The sequence below is a fragment of the Mustela putorius genome, unplaced genomic scaffold, assembly GCF_011764305.1.
Source record: "Mustela putorius furo isolate JIRA1106 unplaced genomic scaffold, ASM1176430v1.1 tig00000228_pilon_pilon_pilon, whole genome shotgun sequence".
Lineage (NCBI taxonomy): Eukaryota > Metazoa > Chordata > Mammalia > Carnivora > Mustelidae > Mustela > Mustela putorius.
This window is the reverse complement of record NW_025421322.1, coordinates 15,284,070-15,299,952: the sequence shown is the minus strand read 5'-3', so window position 1 is coordinate 15,299,952 and position 15,883 is coordinate 15,284,070. Positions and strand designations below refer to the sequence as shown.

Sequence of the window (15,883 nt, the reverse complement as noted above, 5' to 3'; positions counted from 1 at the left end):
AATCCCAGGACCCTGGGATCGTGACCCAAACTGAAGGCAGTCGCCCAACCAACTGAGCCACCCAGGCACCCGAGGACAGACTTTACTACAAGGATCCTAACTCCAGGCTTGCAGCTCTAACCCTTTAACTGTATTGCTGTTGAATTACCATAGAACAACACATGTGTAGAAATATTCAGTAAAAACTGAACTCTTCAGCATATTTTATATTTCATGGTTTTTTGGGGGGTTTTGTTTTGTTTTGTTTTGTTTTTTCTGTCTTCAGGAGTTTTGCTCTTTTAGTTTACTGAGCAGAACACAGAGAATGTAACCCCAGTCTCTACGATCTGGCGATGCGAAGTGTGATGTGTGTAGTGAAGACCAGGTGACAAATTGCCAGTACCTTGTTAGGAAAAAAAAGGCTTTCCCCTATTCTGTCATTTACTCATTTGCACAAATAGGCATAGCTCCCTGGAATTGTTGCTTTTTGGAGATGTACTTTATTGTGATGTGTATGGTTAATGGAAGCTTCTCAGGTTTTTTCAGAATCTGAGTAGACTTTGCCATCCTTGACTTGTATAACGATAAATTACATAACGAATTTATATAAATATAATGCCTTATGTGGTTATATCTAAAATAAAGAGCATTCCTTCTTTAGATGAGAGTTTTATAACATTTAGGATATTATTTGATTCTACCACAATTCATCTTTCTCCCATGAGAGTTGGGCAATTCTAGGGACAATTCCTTTATTTCTAAAAATACCTGTAAATTCAAAGCTGTCAATATGGTGGAGCCCTGTTCTTCCTCAGAAGCATCTATTACTAAAATAACTGGTCTCAGTATTCTGTAAAGGGGACAAAGGAGCATCCTTCCTAACAGTCTTTAAGTGCTATTCCGCAAGAGGGAGGTTTAACGCTATGCTCTTCCTGCATAAATCTACTCACACTGCCAGAAGAAAAGCAGGCCTCTTGGGACTTAAATATAGACTGACATGGCTCAGTAAAATCATTTTGTTTTTCTTCTGAAGGATGTTACTGGAGGAGACCAAATATAAGTGTATTTGATGTTTAGCTGGTTCTGAATTTAAGCCTTGTGTCTTTAATTGGTGCTGTCTATCTTTGATTGATGACTCGGGTATGAGTACAAATATAGGTTATTGCAGTTTTGGTTTATTCCAAAAAACTTGAAACATGTATATGAAGAATTCACTTTATAATACACATTTCACATTATTGAGTGTTTAGCAAAATTTCATTATTCAATAAACTAATATGCATTAATTTACTTTTTATTGTTTATATTTATAGGGCACCATAAAATTAATATGTGTCTTTAATCTCTTCACAGTTCCTGATGATGTGTTTGCCCAAAATTATATATGGAAAGGCTCTTACAATTTCAAAGGAAGGAAACAACCTATGACCTTGACAGTTACTAGTTTCAATGCTTCCACGGGGAGAGTCAATGCTACACTCAGTAATAGCAACATGGAACTTCTACTTTCAGGTATCACATTAAAGAATAGCAAACGATGCCTTCATGCCTTTGCCTCCATCATTTTATCATTTTTATTAGTGATTTTTATACTGTGAATATTTGTTACATTTTAATGACATTCATAATTTATTCAGAAACAAGGCTTTCTGATTTTTGGATGGATACATGAATATTACTACACAAATGAAAAGCTGATTTTGAAATAAGCTTGTTCATGAATATTTTGATGTAGCTAGAATGAGGCATCATGAAATAGAAAAGAACTTTTGATTGGAATAACTGAATTTTTCTGTATTCTCGTAACACCAAAGAGACTAGCTCAATGACTTACAACCTATTTTATGGGCACAAAATCCTTTCTTCAAATGAGAATATTTCAGTGTATACCATAACTGAAGACAGAAAAGGTAGAGCTATACCATTTTAAAGAAGCATAAGGGACCCAGAAACCTATCCAACTGCTCAGCCTTCTCAAGTTTCTGTGTCCTTGATGTAGGGCCCATTTCCCCCATTGTGTTTCTTCTGTTTTTTTCTGACGTTCAGATGTTTTCTCAAATGTCATCTCATCAACAGTACTCCCAATGACCCTATCTAAAGTAATATTCTCATTACAAACAAAGACATAAACTCTTAGTCTTATTCTGTTTCACTTTCTTCTTTTCACTATTTATAGTATAATATGGTAATACATGACATGATATGACATTATTTACTTGTCTATACTCCAACAGTATAAGTTCCAAGAGGGAAGCTCTTTGCCCTCTATTTCATTACTATACCTCAGAAATCAGAAAAGCATCTGGAACAAAATAAGCCTCAGTGAATATTGTCTAAGTAGTGAATTTAAATTAGGGAATGATTCTCCGTTAAGCCCAAAGAAAAAGTGTCAGAAACTAATATGTATTATATTTAAAAAGCTATATGCAGTTACAGTAATATAAATTGAAAGAAGATTTCTATTAACAAAATAAATTCATTTAAATCGTGATACTGATTTATTTAACTTTGAGATAACGTTTTTCTTTATTTTCTATAAGAGCCTGCAAAAATAAGTGTATGCTTAATCTAATCTAGAAAAATCTCAAAACAAATTCCTACAAATATAGAAAAACCGGCATAAATAAATTTGTTATCACTGTCTCTATGTAAATCAACTGTAACATTTTCCCAACAATATTATTTTTTATCCCTTTTATGTCTTTCTCTGTTAACTGTAACTTACTTTAGATGACTATGTGTCATCTCTGTATTCTCAGCATATTCTTATGACACCTTATTACACAGGCGAAAGATTAAGTAAATGAATGCATGAGTCAAATTGCAACCATAAATTAACCACAAAATTTTTCCTTAGGGACTTCTGTCCTATTATTTCCCTAAGTACATTTATTTATATTCCAGCTTATTCCTACTCTTAGGATACTCACTGTTTAAGAAAAAAAATAAAAATAATTGTATATATGTTTGCTTTTCTCTTTTATGCCATTATCTATATTTACCTACTTAAACTAAAGACCCTACTTGATTTTAGGACCCAGTCCAAATGCTTTTTTTTCCTTAATAAGCATTTCCTGATCACTCCATTGTAAAATGATCCTTCTCTCTTCTGGTCTCTTATTTATATATTTTTTAATGTGTTTTGTTGGATATACATGTGACTAACATCTACTTCATTGGAAATGCTTTTAAGCATTCTATCTTTAGACACATATATATTCTTCTCTGTGGCTCCAGTAGAACCTAGAATATTCTTTCAGAGTTGGCACCCAATTCATTATTAAGAAAAATATCAGGGATTTTAACACTTGATGTGTATCTTCAAAGATTTTAAATTTCTTTGGGAGAAGAAGTTATTTTGTTTATAATATCATGGAATGATTTTAGTAAGAACAGTAATACTTAATTTTAAGAGCATAGGTAATTTAACCCCACAATTAAGATTTAAATTGAGAATTTCTGCTGAGGGATTAACATATTTTGTAGGATTTGTGGAAAGCGTTATGGATGAAGCTGGTCTCAACTTGGCCTTGTTTGATTTCTTTTCTATGACATGTATTACATGATATATTTAAGGAGTTAAAGATAATAAAATGAAGCATAATTATTTACAAAATTTGTAGACTAAAATGTCCTTACATTTTACAGGGGTATATAAAAGCCAGGAAGCTCGCCTGATGTTACATATCTACCTTATTAAAGTACCAACTCATGCTTCTGTGAAGAAAATGAAAGAGGACAATTGGGCGATGGATGGCTTTGTAAGTATAGTTGTTTAAATGTCTACCGCTGATTTTAATAACCAATTTATACTATAATTTGTCATTAAGATTCCAGAAAAAGGTAATTTTCTAAATTTAGCTAACTATAAATACACATGCACATATAAAATGGCAAGATTACTATTATGGGTAAATTATTTTGAAAAAAAAAATTCAGTGTAAATACTTAGTAATCTAGAATGTTAAACCTAAGAATACTGGATTCTGATGAATTTTGCTAACTTTTGTAATATTTATGTGTATGAGGGCCATATAGTTTTTTAGTGGTTTCATCGAATCTATTTGTCTATGGTCAGTACTATGATAAATAAATCTGGATAAACTATAATTCATTCTTTGTCTGGATCCACTGTTTTAAGACCTATTTAGGTGATTTATGAAATGCATCAGAAAAATTAAGGATGCCCATTACATTTAAGCTTTTTAATCTAAATTTAACAGATTTAGAATACTTTACAAAAATACCTAGAATATTTTATAAAGTTGTTTATGAAAAGGAAGTTACGTAAGTGACTTCATGTGGAAAATGGTTACCATAGCTTCACAGTGGAATCACCCTGTCCTATTCAGCCACTTATGTGAATGGAGTTTCTAAATTGGGAGTTGGAAGCAACAAATCTTCTATTCACATATTCCCCTGGAGTCTTTCCTAAAAAACAAGCAGGAGAGCTCTGACTACATCCTAACAAGTAACAAGTCTTCTTTTACAAGGAAGGCCTAGAGGGAAAGAAGATAGTAGGTCATAGGCTTCAGTAAGTTTAGTGCCTGAGGGGGAAAAAAAAATGTTTATCTTATTTCTCTATCTGTGCCGGTGTTCGTGGAGTTGGAAACTAACTCGTGTCTTCAATGCACTCAAATTGTGTAATTGTATTATTTCATCTAGGAAGCAAACAGAATGAATTCATTCATTTATTTATTTATTTATTTTTTTTTTTTTTTAAAGATTTTATTTATTTATTTGACAGAGAGAAATCACAAGTAGATGGAGAGGCAGGCAGAGAGAGAGAGAAGGAAGCAGGTTCTCTGCCGAGCAGAGAGCCCGATGCGGGACTCGATCCCAGGACTCTGAGATCATGACCTGAGCCGAAGGCAGCGGCTTAACCCACTGAGCCACCCAGGCGCCCGAATTCATTCATTTAAATATTAGAGTTTGAGCTCTTCATTTGAGGAGGATTTCATTTTTAAAAATGACCATGACCAGAATATGATGTCTGATAATAAGGAATAAATCACTTCTTCTGACATGCCAGGCTGCTATGGATAGATTGGTATGATAGTTTGCTTTTTAGGGTGAGGATTCTAGGTGCTTTACAACTTTTACAATAATGTACAGGACTCTGGTAACTAAGTAAAATAAACCCAGAGCCAATTCACATTACTAGTTAACAAGAACACTGAAATATATCTATTTCTGTTTTGTTTATGAGATCAAATCACAGTACACATGTACTTCTTAAATATAGGATTTTATATACATGCAAGATGCATGTTATAGTCAGCTTTTACAACATTAGACAAAATCACAGTACTCATGTATTTCTTAAATATAGGATTTTATATACATGCAAGATGCATGTTATAGTCAGCTTTTACAACTTTAGACAAAATCACAAAATCTCAGAGTCAAAGTTAGTTGTGGGTGCCACTTGAGGCAAGTGGTAGCAAGTTCAGGTCTGCTTCAGGTATCTTATTCTGGGGCCCAGCCTGGAGAAGCAGAAGCTACCCACAGCATATTCTCTTGTCAGATGTCAGAAGCTCTGAGGGATAATGTGTTTTAAACATCACCACTGAGATATAAGTCATATACCCTATAATTCACCCGTATAAAGTATGCAATTCAGTGGTTTTTAGTATATTTGCAAGTGTGTAACCATCTCCACAGTTGATTTTAGAATATTTCTATCACCTCAAAAAGAAACTCCACATCCTTTAGCTATCACCCTACCCATTCATCCCTTATCTCCACCCTAACTCTAAGCAACCATAAATCCATGTTCTGTTTCTATGGATGTCTCTGTTTGGGATATTCTTATTTATGAAGTCATACAATATGTAGTCTTTTGTGACTGGTTTCTTTCACTTATTATAATGGAAACATGCCTCTTAAGGCCTGGGCTTAGAACTGACTTCTTGTTAACTCCACCCACATTTCATTGACCAAAGCAAGTCACAGGACTAAGCTCAATGAGATGGAAAGCTTGGTGAGGAGGAGAGAAGGAGGGCATGCATGCTAAACAGGAATAAAATCTACAAAGTATGGTTTTATTATATTTAATTTTTAAAAAGATTTTATTTATTTATTCATTTGACACAGAGAGAGAGAGGGAACACAGTGGGAGAGGGAGAAACAGGCTTCCCACCGAGCAGGGAGCCTGATGTGGGGTTCTATCCTGTGACCCTGGAATCATGACCTGAACCAAAGGTAGATGCCCAATGACTGAGCCAGCCAAGCATCCTATTATATTTTAATTTTTAATTGGTCATTTGCTTTATTCTCTTTCATCATATCATTGTCCTTTTTTTTTTGACAGCAGGTATCTTAGCCTAAGAGAAATCTCTACATCATTATAGTAATAACAACCCCCTTTTTCTAATATCCTAATTAGTTAAAAGTGAAAATTTTGATTTTGCTTTTAACAATGGCAAATTTACACAGTATGCTATGTTTTACGTAGGAGGAAGATACAGAGTTAGGAACTTTGCATAACATTCATTTGAGAGTAAAACTGAATATTTATTAAGGCTGGGAAAATATAGCTGTGTCCAATCTTCAGATTTAATCAACCTTATAAATATTTTTAGGTTTCTGCTGAGCCTGATGGAGCTACTTACGTATTTCAAGGATTTATTCAGGGCAAAGATTATGGGCAATTTGGACTACAAAGACTGGGTAATGTATTCATTTTCATTTTCATGTAGTTCCTTTATTACTCCAGACATCATAAGAAAGTACAGTGGATTCTGTACATTAGGCACACTTCCTGCATTTTGAATTTTGCATTGTCAGGATTATACATTGATATATTTGATAGCCTTTTAAATAATCTCATTCTTCAAAATATTGATTCTCCATGTACCAACCCTGTACAGTGCTTGGTTCTTATCATATTTCTAATAAATATGACACACTGTCTTGCCCTTAGCAAGTAAAAAAGAGAAAAAGTGATGCAAATATAAAAGAAAATATTAAACTATAAATTATTTTATTTTATTCAGAATTGCAGTACTTCTCTTCAGTTTGAATATTGTTGCAACTTTCTCTTTCAAAAATGTAGTGGCACTTTGAAAATGTCATATGGTCTGGAAAGGGAAAATAACTTTGAGGAATGGACCCTATTTTGGGGCTTTATGCTATTCAGATATGTAAATTTCATGTAGTAGGAGGCACAGGTTTCAACATTCTCAACTCTTCTAGAGTGTACACAGACATTTAATGGTCTTTCTTGAATATAATTATTAACATAGCTTTTGGTATGTAATTTTCCTAAGGTATATTGTCTCCCATTATTTTACGGTGGTATTGATATATAAAGAATAAATTCAGGCTCTAAAAAGTACTATTTGATGTTTATCTTAAAAATTCCATTACTTCGAACTTTTACATAAATATTCTGAGTCCCTGAAAAATAAGGTAGAAATAAGGTATTAACTTTTAACCTGGACTAAGGTGTGATTTAGTTGTACATAACTCTTTATCAAAAAGGGAAATGAGCTTTCTCTAAGTGAACAATAACAAGATGTCATTTCAGATAATGTCTTGCCTAAAATTGTGTTAGTTTGAAAACCAGATAAAACATTTGTTGACACAGTACATTAACATAGTTGTGTAATTTAATGCAAGATGTTTATGCAAACTATTCCCAAAAGCTTTGCATGTACTGTATGTCTAAAACAGAACCTATTAAAAAAAAGGAGCTATTTCTTTCTGGGGAAAATAAAAGCAAAACACAGAATACATCCTTTCCATTATTTTCTCTCCCCTGATCCTTATGCCAACATGTTAACCAACCTGATTCTTCTCATTTCCTAATTTTGCTAATGTCTTTGCCATTTACTCACCCCCAAGTGGAACCCTTCTCATTCTGTGCCCTCTTACATCTTATCCTCACAAAAAGGTTCTGTTGCTTTTTAACTACAAAATGTTCTCCTGCATCTATTTTTTCATGCTCTTCCAAGTGTTCTAGGATAAGGATCATTTTCCATTTTTATCTGGGATGTTGCTATGACCTTTGAAGTAGGCTAGTTTCTAGTCCAGATTCCCTGAAGTCCACCCCACCCAAGTCACTGCTTTAAATTGTATGTCTTATCACAGGGGCTTTTATTTCTAAAACCCTCTGTTGTCCCTCACCACAAGTAGCTAATAAGTTTGAACTCTTTAGAATGATGCTTATGGCTTTTCAGGACCTGACCACAGTTTTCCATTTTAGCATCCTACTCCTACCACACTGATACGTACTTCTCTCTACATCCTTTCCACACAGCTACAACCAGTGCTTGTCACAGCTTCTAAACATGCCGCTCACCTTCCCACTTCTGGGCTTATGATGGTCCTGCTTCCTTCTTCATCCATTGTTCTATGAATTCTTCAAAGCCAGCCTCACTTGTATATTCTCCCGAATGCATTCCTACACACCACCAGATGGAATTATTTCTTCTCTTCCTAAAGCACATTGATCATTAATTCATGCTTGATGTCTACGATTATTTCTGTCATGTTATTCTTTCCACAATGCTATAAACTCTTCAGTTCAGAGACACTGCTTATTTTTTATTCTGCCTCCTTCCCTGGAAAAATGCCTTATACATAGAATGCTCTCTACGAACTTGTACGGAAAAGAGTTGAAGGAGTTTCATGAATTACCTTTGTTTCCTATGTACATTTCCAAATAGATATTTTTTTAAATTTTTTATAAACATATATTTTTATCCCCAGGGGTACAGGTCTGTGAATCACCAGGTTTACACACTTCACAGCACTCACCAAAGCACATACCCTCCCCAATGTCCATAATCCCACCCCCTTCTCCCAAACCCCCTCCCCCCAGCAACCCTCAGTTTGTTTTGTGAGATTAAGAGTCACTTATGGTTTGTCTCCCTCCCAATTCCATCTTGTTTCATTGATTCTTCTCCTACCCACTTAAGCCCCCATGTTGCATCACCACTTCCTCATATCAAGGAGATCATATGATAGTTGTCTTTCTCTGCTTGACTTATTTCGCTAAGCATGATACGCTCTAGTTCCATCCATGTTGTCGCAAATGGCAAGATTTCATTTCTTTTCATGGCTGCATAGTATTCCATTGTGTATAATATATATACCACATCTTCTTGATCCATTCATCTGTTGATGGACATCTAGGTTCTTTCCAAATAGATATCTTGAGAAAGAAAGAAAATGACGGGTTCATAAACATAAAAATCAATTGTGATCAAATAAAGTTGATTTTTTTTTTTAATCTTATAGGACTGAACACGTCAGAAGGCTCAAATTCTTCAAATCAGCCTCATGGTACCAACAGTAGTTCTGTGGCCATTGCTATTCTTGTGCCTTTTTTTGCACTTATATTTGCAGGATTTGGATTTTATCTTTATAAACAAAGGTAAGTTTGTTGATTTCACCTACAAAACATTTCCAAAATCTTCAATTTCATGTTCCTTTTAGTATTCCCTTTCAAATCCTAATTTCCATTTTCTCCTGGGTTGTTGAAAATAATGTGTGCCAGATATTGCAACTGTTGTTAAAAACCTCATTTCCCCGACCTGCCTCCCATCACCACAACACGATAAAACAAAAATTGCTCTGTTCATTCCCACAAACATTCAACTTAACCCTTCCTACTTTTGACTATAGATTTCCTGGTACATACTTAATCGTGTCAGTCAGTTTTGCATTATCCATAATGAGACTTTAGGGATACAAAACCAGATTAAGGTTTAAATCAAAGATGTGATACCTGCTGCCGGATTTATTTAGAGAACTAAAAAGAAGCTTGTGTCCAGACCTCTTTAGTTCACATGACAATGCTGACCAATTTTACCCAGGCAGACAGATGGTAAAATCCTCTAATCTTCTTTTTTTCTTCTGCTGCTTTTAGACTATGCAGTTAATGTTGTGTTTCTGATATATCAACTATATGACTGTACATTTTATTAGTTTGTCCTTGTTTATTATGTCCTTTCCAACATCCCAAGTGGCTTCATTATACAATTGTCTGCTCTTTGGGACTATCCTTTATCAAGAAAAAGATATGTAGATAATGGGATAATTAAATGACTGTTATTATATATTTTTGAAAACCGATATTATTATAAATTTCAGTCTAGATTATCTAAGAATGGTTTATTTAATATTACATGAATGTGTAACTATTGAATTTTAGCAGCACAGCACCTTAGGCCTTGTTTGTCAATATCAGATTTTATTAATGAGAAAAACTCATCACTAAATTTATCTATAAAGCAGGCTATTCTGATCTTTCTTTAAAAACTATTTTTGTAAAATATGCATAACATGAAACCATTTAAGCCATCCTAGGTGTATAGTTCAGTGGCACTTAGTATATTCACAATGTCATGGGGCCCCCACTGCCAGTTCTAGAGTATTTCCATCATCCCAAAAGGAAACTCTGTGCCCTCTAATCAGTCATCCCCCACTCCTCCTATCCCTGGCCTAGGCAAATGGTAATCTGCCTTCTATCTGCATTTGTTTGCCTATTCTGGGTATTTCATATAAATCGAATCACATACTATGGGATATTTTATACCTGGTCTCTTAAACTTAACATAATGTTTTCAAGTTTCTTCCATGTTATAGCATGTGTCTGAATAATATTCCACAGTGTTTGAATGTGTTATGTTTAAATATGTCCATTCATCAGTTGATGGGCATTTGGATTGCTCCTACATGTTGGCTGTTGTGAATAGCGCTGATATAGACACTTGTGCAAGTTTTTGTTTGGACACCAGCTTTAATTCTTTTGGGTGTATACCCCAAACAGAATAGCTGGGGTTTGTGGTAATCGTTCATTTAATTTACTGGGGAAGCACCAAACTGTTTTGCAGAGCAACTGCACCATATTATACTCCCACCAGCAAGGTATGACTGTTCTACTTCTTCCACATCCATGCCAACACTTGTTATTTTCTCTTTTCTTTTCTTTTTCTTTCTTTTTATTATAGTCATCCTAATGTATGTGTGAAGTGCTATCCCATTGTAGTTTTGATTTGCATTTCCCTAATTACCAATGACACTGAGCATCTCTTCAGTGCTTCTTGGCCATTTTCTTTTGAAGAAATGCCTATTCAAGTATTTGCCCATTTTTTAATTGAGTCATTTGTCTTGTTGAATTTTAAGAGTTCTTTATGGATTTTGGAAACTAGACTCATGACACATATATGGTTTACAAATATTCCCCCCTTCCTATGAGTTGTATTTTCATTCTCTTGATAGTGCCATTTGATATATAAAAGTTCCTCATTTTGGTAAAGTCCAATTTATCTATTTTCTTTTGTTATTGGTTCTTGAAGTGTCATATCTAAGAAACCATTGCCAGATTCAAGGTCATGAATCCAGAACAGAATTACCTGTATGTTTTCTCCAAAGAGTATAATAGGTTTAGCTCTTATAAGTAAAAGTTCAATTCATTTTAAGTTACTTTTTGTTGATGTTGTAAACTTTTCTGAAACTTGGTATTATTTTCCTTAAAGCTGTTGTTCAATATTTTTATAACATTTCTTTATCTCTTCATGATTCTTGCTTAATTAGGAGAAAATGATGTTGCCTTTTTTTTTTTGTAAGATTTTATTTATTTATTTGACAGAAAGAGAGAGATCACAAGTAGGCAGAGAGGCAGGGGGGGTGGGGGAGGCAGGCTCCCATCTCCCATCCCATGACCCTGAGATCAGGACCTGAGACGAAGGCAGGGGCTTTAACCCACTAAGCCACCCAGGTGTCCCTTTCTTCTGGATTTTATTGTGAATATAGTTTGAAAAAATAGAGACAAATATTATTCATTAGAATTATGTACCTGGCAGGAGCAAGTTGTAAGCAATATAACTATTTAGGTGATCCCATTCAAAGAAACTTAAGATAGCTTTAACAAAATGTATTGCCATACAAGTCATCTAACAATCCTTAATACAGAGAAAGATTCAGAAAATGCATTAGGGATAATAAAATAATATAATACAAATGCAAAATATGATAAAGTAGTTGAAATTTGTGGTGTTTGGTTGTAAACATAGGAGTTGAGAAGCAGATCTATTTTGAGGTATATCCATTTTAGTAATTAGGTCCCAGAAACAGGTAGGAGCAAGTCCGCCTTTATACCATAATGAATGTCAGCAAATTATCCAGTGGAATGTGGGAAATGAGAAATCAGAAATGCCAAAGGAGAGAGAAATAAAAAAGGAAGAAGGAATCAGGACCAGCAAGTTATACTAGCTGGCCTAGAGTCCATGTGTTTTGTTAAGTAAAACCAAATGATCAGTTATCAGTAATTCTTTGGAAACTATTTTCATGACTTAGTTATCAGTACAGTCACTTCTTCTTTGAGATTTTGAGTTTCCTGTTCTTATATATGTCATTTTTAAGGAAATTGAGTATGTTTTTAGGATACTCTAAGTACCATCCCAAATTAGGCCTCAATGTTAGTTGTCTGCTCATTCTGAAATACTTTTTAATTAGTCCAGAACTGGCTTCTTCTTGTCCTTCAAGTCTCAGATTACATTTTACTACCTCAGAGATACTTTTTCTTATTACTGTTCCTAAAGTGGGTCCCTGTTACTTCCTGTCATATCAACAGCTTTCCTTTTTATCAGAACACTTCTTATTAGCTATTTTTCTTATTTTATTTATTTTTATTTTAACTCATTTAACTCATTTTATTTTAGCTCATTTAACTCCTTTTATTTTAACTCATTATTTTAACTCATTTAACTCATTAACTCATTCATTTAACTCATTTATTATATTTTAACTCATTTAACTCATTTTATTTTACCTCATTTAACTCATTTATTTTAACTCATTTATAAATATTTATTTATTGATTATTTTCTATTACTACCTTATGAGCTCCATGAGAGTGATGCCTTCCTTGTATTTTTTTTTTTTTTTTAATTCTGTATCCAAAGTCCAAGCTCATTCCTGGTATAACAGATGCTTGGTAAATATTTGAAAAATGAATGAATGGATGGATGGATAGTAATGAGATATACATTTTATCATCACCATAATTACTTACATTATACATGCAAATTCACAATGGTTGTTTATTATTGCATCAGAAAATTTAAATTGATGAAAATAGCCAAAATACATTTATTTATACTTGTATTACTCATATTGGTAGTGTACATTAATATGTATTATATGTAAATAATAAAAATCACTCACGGTTTACAAGTGACTGGTGAATTGTTCAAATTCGATGTGTTGAGCTTATGATTTCTCAATTAATATTTTGAAGTTACATTATGCATTAAGAATGATAACTCAAGTATGTTATATTTGAGTCCTACTCTGTTGTTTCTAGAAGAACATTAACGCATAGCTAATCAATGTTCTCATCAACAGGACTGCACCCAAAACACAGTATACAGGATGTTCGGTTCATGAAAATAACAATGGCCAAGCAGCTTTTGAAAACCCCATGTATGATACCAACGCAAAGTCAGTGGAAGGGAAAGCAGTACGTTTCGATCCCAACTTGAACACGGTCTGCACAATGGTCTAACTCGGCAACTCTTTGCCTTCTTCAGAAGCTTGGAAATCGACACACAAAACAGTGCACATTTAGTTCACTGCTAAACAAATTAAAGCACACTTTTCAGGACTTGCTGGGTCACCTTTTCCTGAGGAATGATAGAGAAGAGTGTTTTTTCATAAACTGGACCATAATTCTTCTTCATGTTTACCATGGAGAGTTTTACAGAAATTTGGCTGCACTCTGAGAGTGCTTACTCACAGTTTATTTGCTTTTTTTAAAAAGGAGATTATTCTAAAACATAAACTTATTTGCATATATTGGAGGAGCATCCACTATCAGTATTTCTGTGCTTTATAAAGTATATTAGAGGGACTGGGTTTAAAAAAAAAAAGATATAGGGTAGAAAATAAGAGCTATACTTACAAGAGTCAATAGATCACTGACTTCTCTTTAACTGTCATGAGCTACATCATACCCATGAGTCTGTATTTCACACCACTCTATCCAGTATCCGTTCTTGTTAATTGAGTCATTGTCTTCCTTATTTCCATGGTTATTTCAGATTGAGTCATGCCCTGAAGTGTTTATGAGTGAATTCATGCCACAAAAGAGATAAGACTGCCTACTCTGATTTGACTCTTTCTGGTATTTGTTCTTCAGTGTCATACTGCTATTCTTTGTAGACTGGTTGTCATGGTTTCTACAAATGGCAAGATCATTGTGCTAGTCTCCCAATTTCCCTCATTATGTTATAGCCAATATTATTCCATAAGTCATGGGGCAGTGTTTAACACCTCGCTTCTGCCTGTTTTGTCACCCAGAAACCACTCTAGCTGGCAAAAATTATCTGTAATAGTGATGATTTTGCAGTTATCTGAGACACCAAACTTATCATCCTTTACCACACTTTCCAAAGTTTTTGAAAGACCAAATAGAACCTATTAATCTACTATATTTAATCTATGATATATCCTATTTTCCTTCCAGTTGAGTCTCCAAATTTATTTCACATGGTTTTGAACTTTAATCAACAATGAGTTAGAAGTATAAGATTTTAAGCTTTTAACTTTTATCTAACAGTGAGTTAGACATACATTTTGGACCAGTCCATAAATATAATGACTACAAAAAAATTTACACTTTCAAATCACCAATACAAATTTATTTCCTAACGTCGTAGATTTTCCAAATTTTCATGTATTTTGAACTTTCTATACTCTTATTCTCAAGAAGCAGGTTTCAGATATGACAGATTTCTTTCATCATCAAATTAAGATTTGCATTTGCAAATTATTGGTGGCTCATTTACAACTGTATCACAGCAATGCCAGCTTATTGATTTAATAGGCCATTGTCTTCCTTTTATAGCATGTTTTACTTCGTTGAATAAATTCTGTACCCAGTGTGAACTCTTTGTTGTTGTCCCTCTCAAATGCGGAAAACTCTGTAAACAGTCTCGACTTTTTGTATCATGAGACAGAGTGCCTAAGAGAAATCATTGCACCCGGAAGCGCTGCTTGGATCTATCTCTACAACATTTAGTGAATTTCTTGTAAACCACTTTGAGATACATTGTTTTGGAAATTCATACAATTTTCTCAACATTGTACTCTACTGACAGGATGCTGTTTTAAATTTTATGCCATCAGTTATTTATTCTTGTTTATTCAAATGACTGCAATAACAATGATTCATTCATTAATGTTAAGGTTAATACATTTAAGATCTTGTTTAAACAATGTTTCTTCTGCAACTGGCTACTCCTCTTATATTAATGCATACACTTTTGTAAAGAAGTATATTTTTATGAAAAAAACTTTGTAAAAGTATGATGTAAATTTTCAGTGCAATGTAAACAAAATAAAAATGAATAATTGCTTTTGTAAAATGTGTTTTCTTTTCAAAATTGTCTGCCAGTGTACTGACTGGATAGCAAAAAGAATAAACAGCCCAAATTCATTTGATGTTTTAAAGTTCCCAAACTACATACTTTATACTTATCTAGCAACATAATAATGAGACATGGGTGTTTTTCTTCTTTATGTTTTATAGTTCCCCAAGGGTGACACTCTTTTAGAAGTAAACAGATTTCCACTAAACATAATAATATCATAAGAACCTCATCTTAGAATTTTCCTTATGTGTAACTATTTTAACACTACTGTCTAAATTTAGGTATATCTGATGATTTCTTATATTTCTATAGTGTGCTTTCTTTTTATTTTTTTTTTAAGATTTTATTTATTTATTTGACACAGAGAGAGATCACAAGTAGGCGGAGAGGCAGGCAGAGAGAGATGGGGAATCAGGCTTCCCATTGAGCAGAGAGCCCAATGCGGGGCTGGATCCCAGGACCTTGAGATCATGACCTGAGCTGAGAGGGCTCAACCCACTGAGCCATCCAGGCTCCCT

The 15,883-nt window shown here is 33.9% G+C and overlaps 1 protein-coding gene across 1 annotated transcript in view; it reads left to right on the top strand.

Annotated features, from left to right (window-relative positions):
• CSMD3 (CUB and Sushi multiple domains 3) overlaps positions 1-15,344 on the top strand; it is a 1,237,422-nt gene extending 1,222,078 nt beyond the window's left edge. The window contains exons 67-71 of the mRNA XM_004743466.3: positions 1,333-1,491; positions 3,628-3,740; positions 6,564-6,651; positions 9,226-9,361; positions 13,339-15,344. Coding sequence (XP_004743523.2) covers positions 1,333-1,491; positions 3,628-3,740; positions 6,564-6,651; positions 9,226-9,361; positions 13,339-13,498 — 656 coding nt within the window. The 3' untranslated portion in view covers positions 13,499-15,344. The remainder of the gene's footprint in view (positions 1-1,332; positions 1,492-3,627; positions 3,741-6,563; positions 6,652-9,225; positions 9,362-13,338) is intronic.
• The last annotated feature ends 539 nt before the right edge of the window (positions 15,345-15,883 follow it).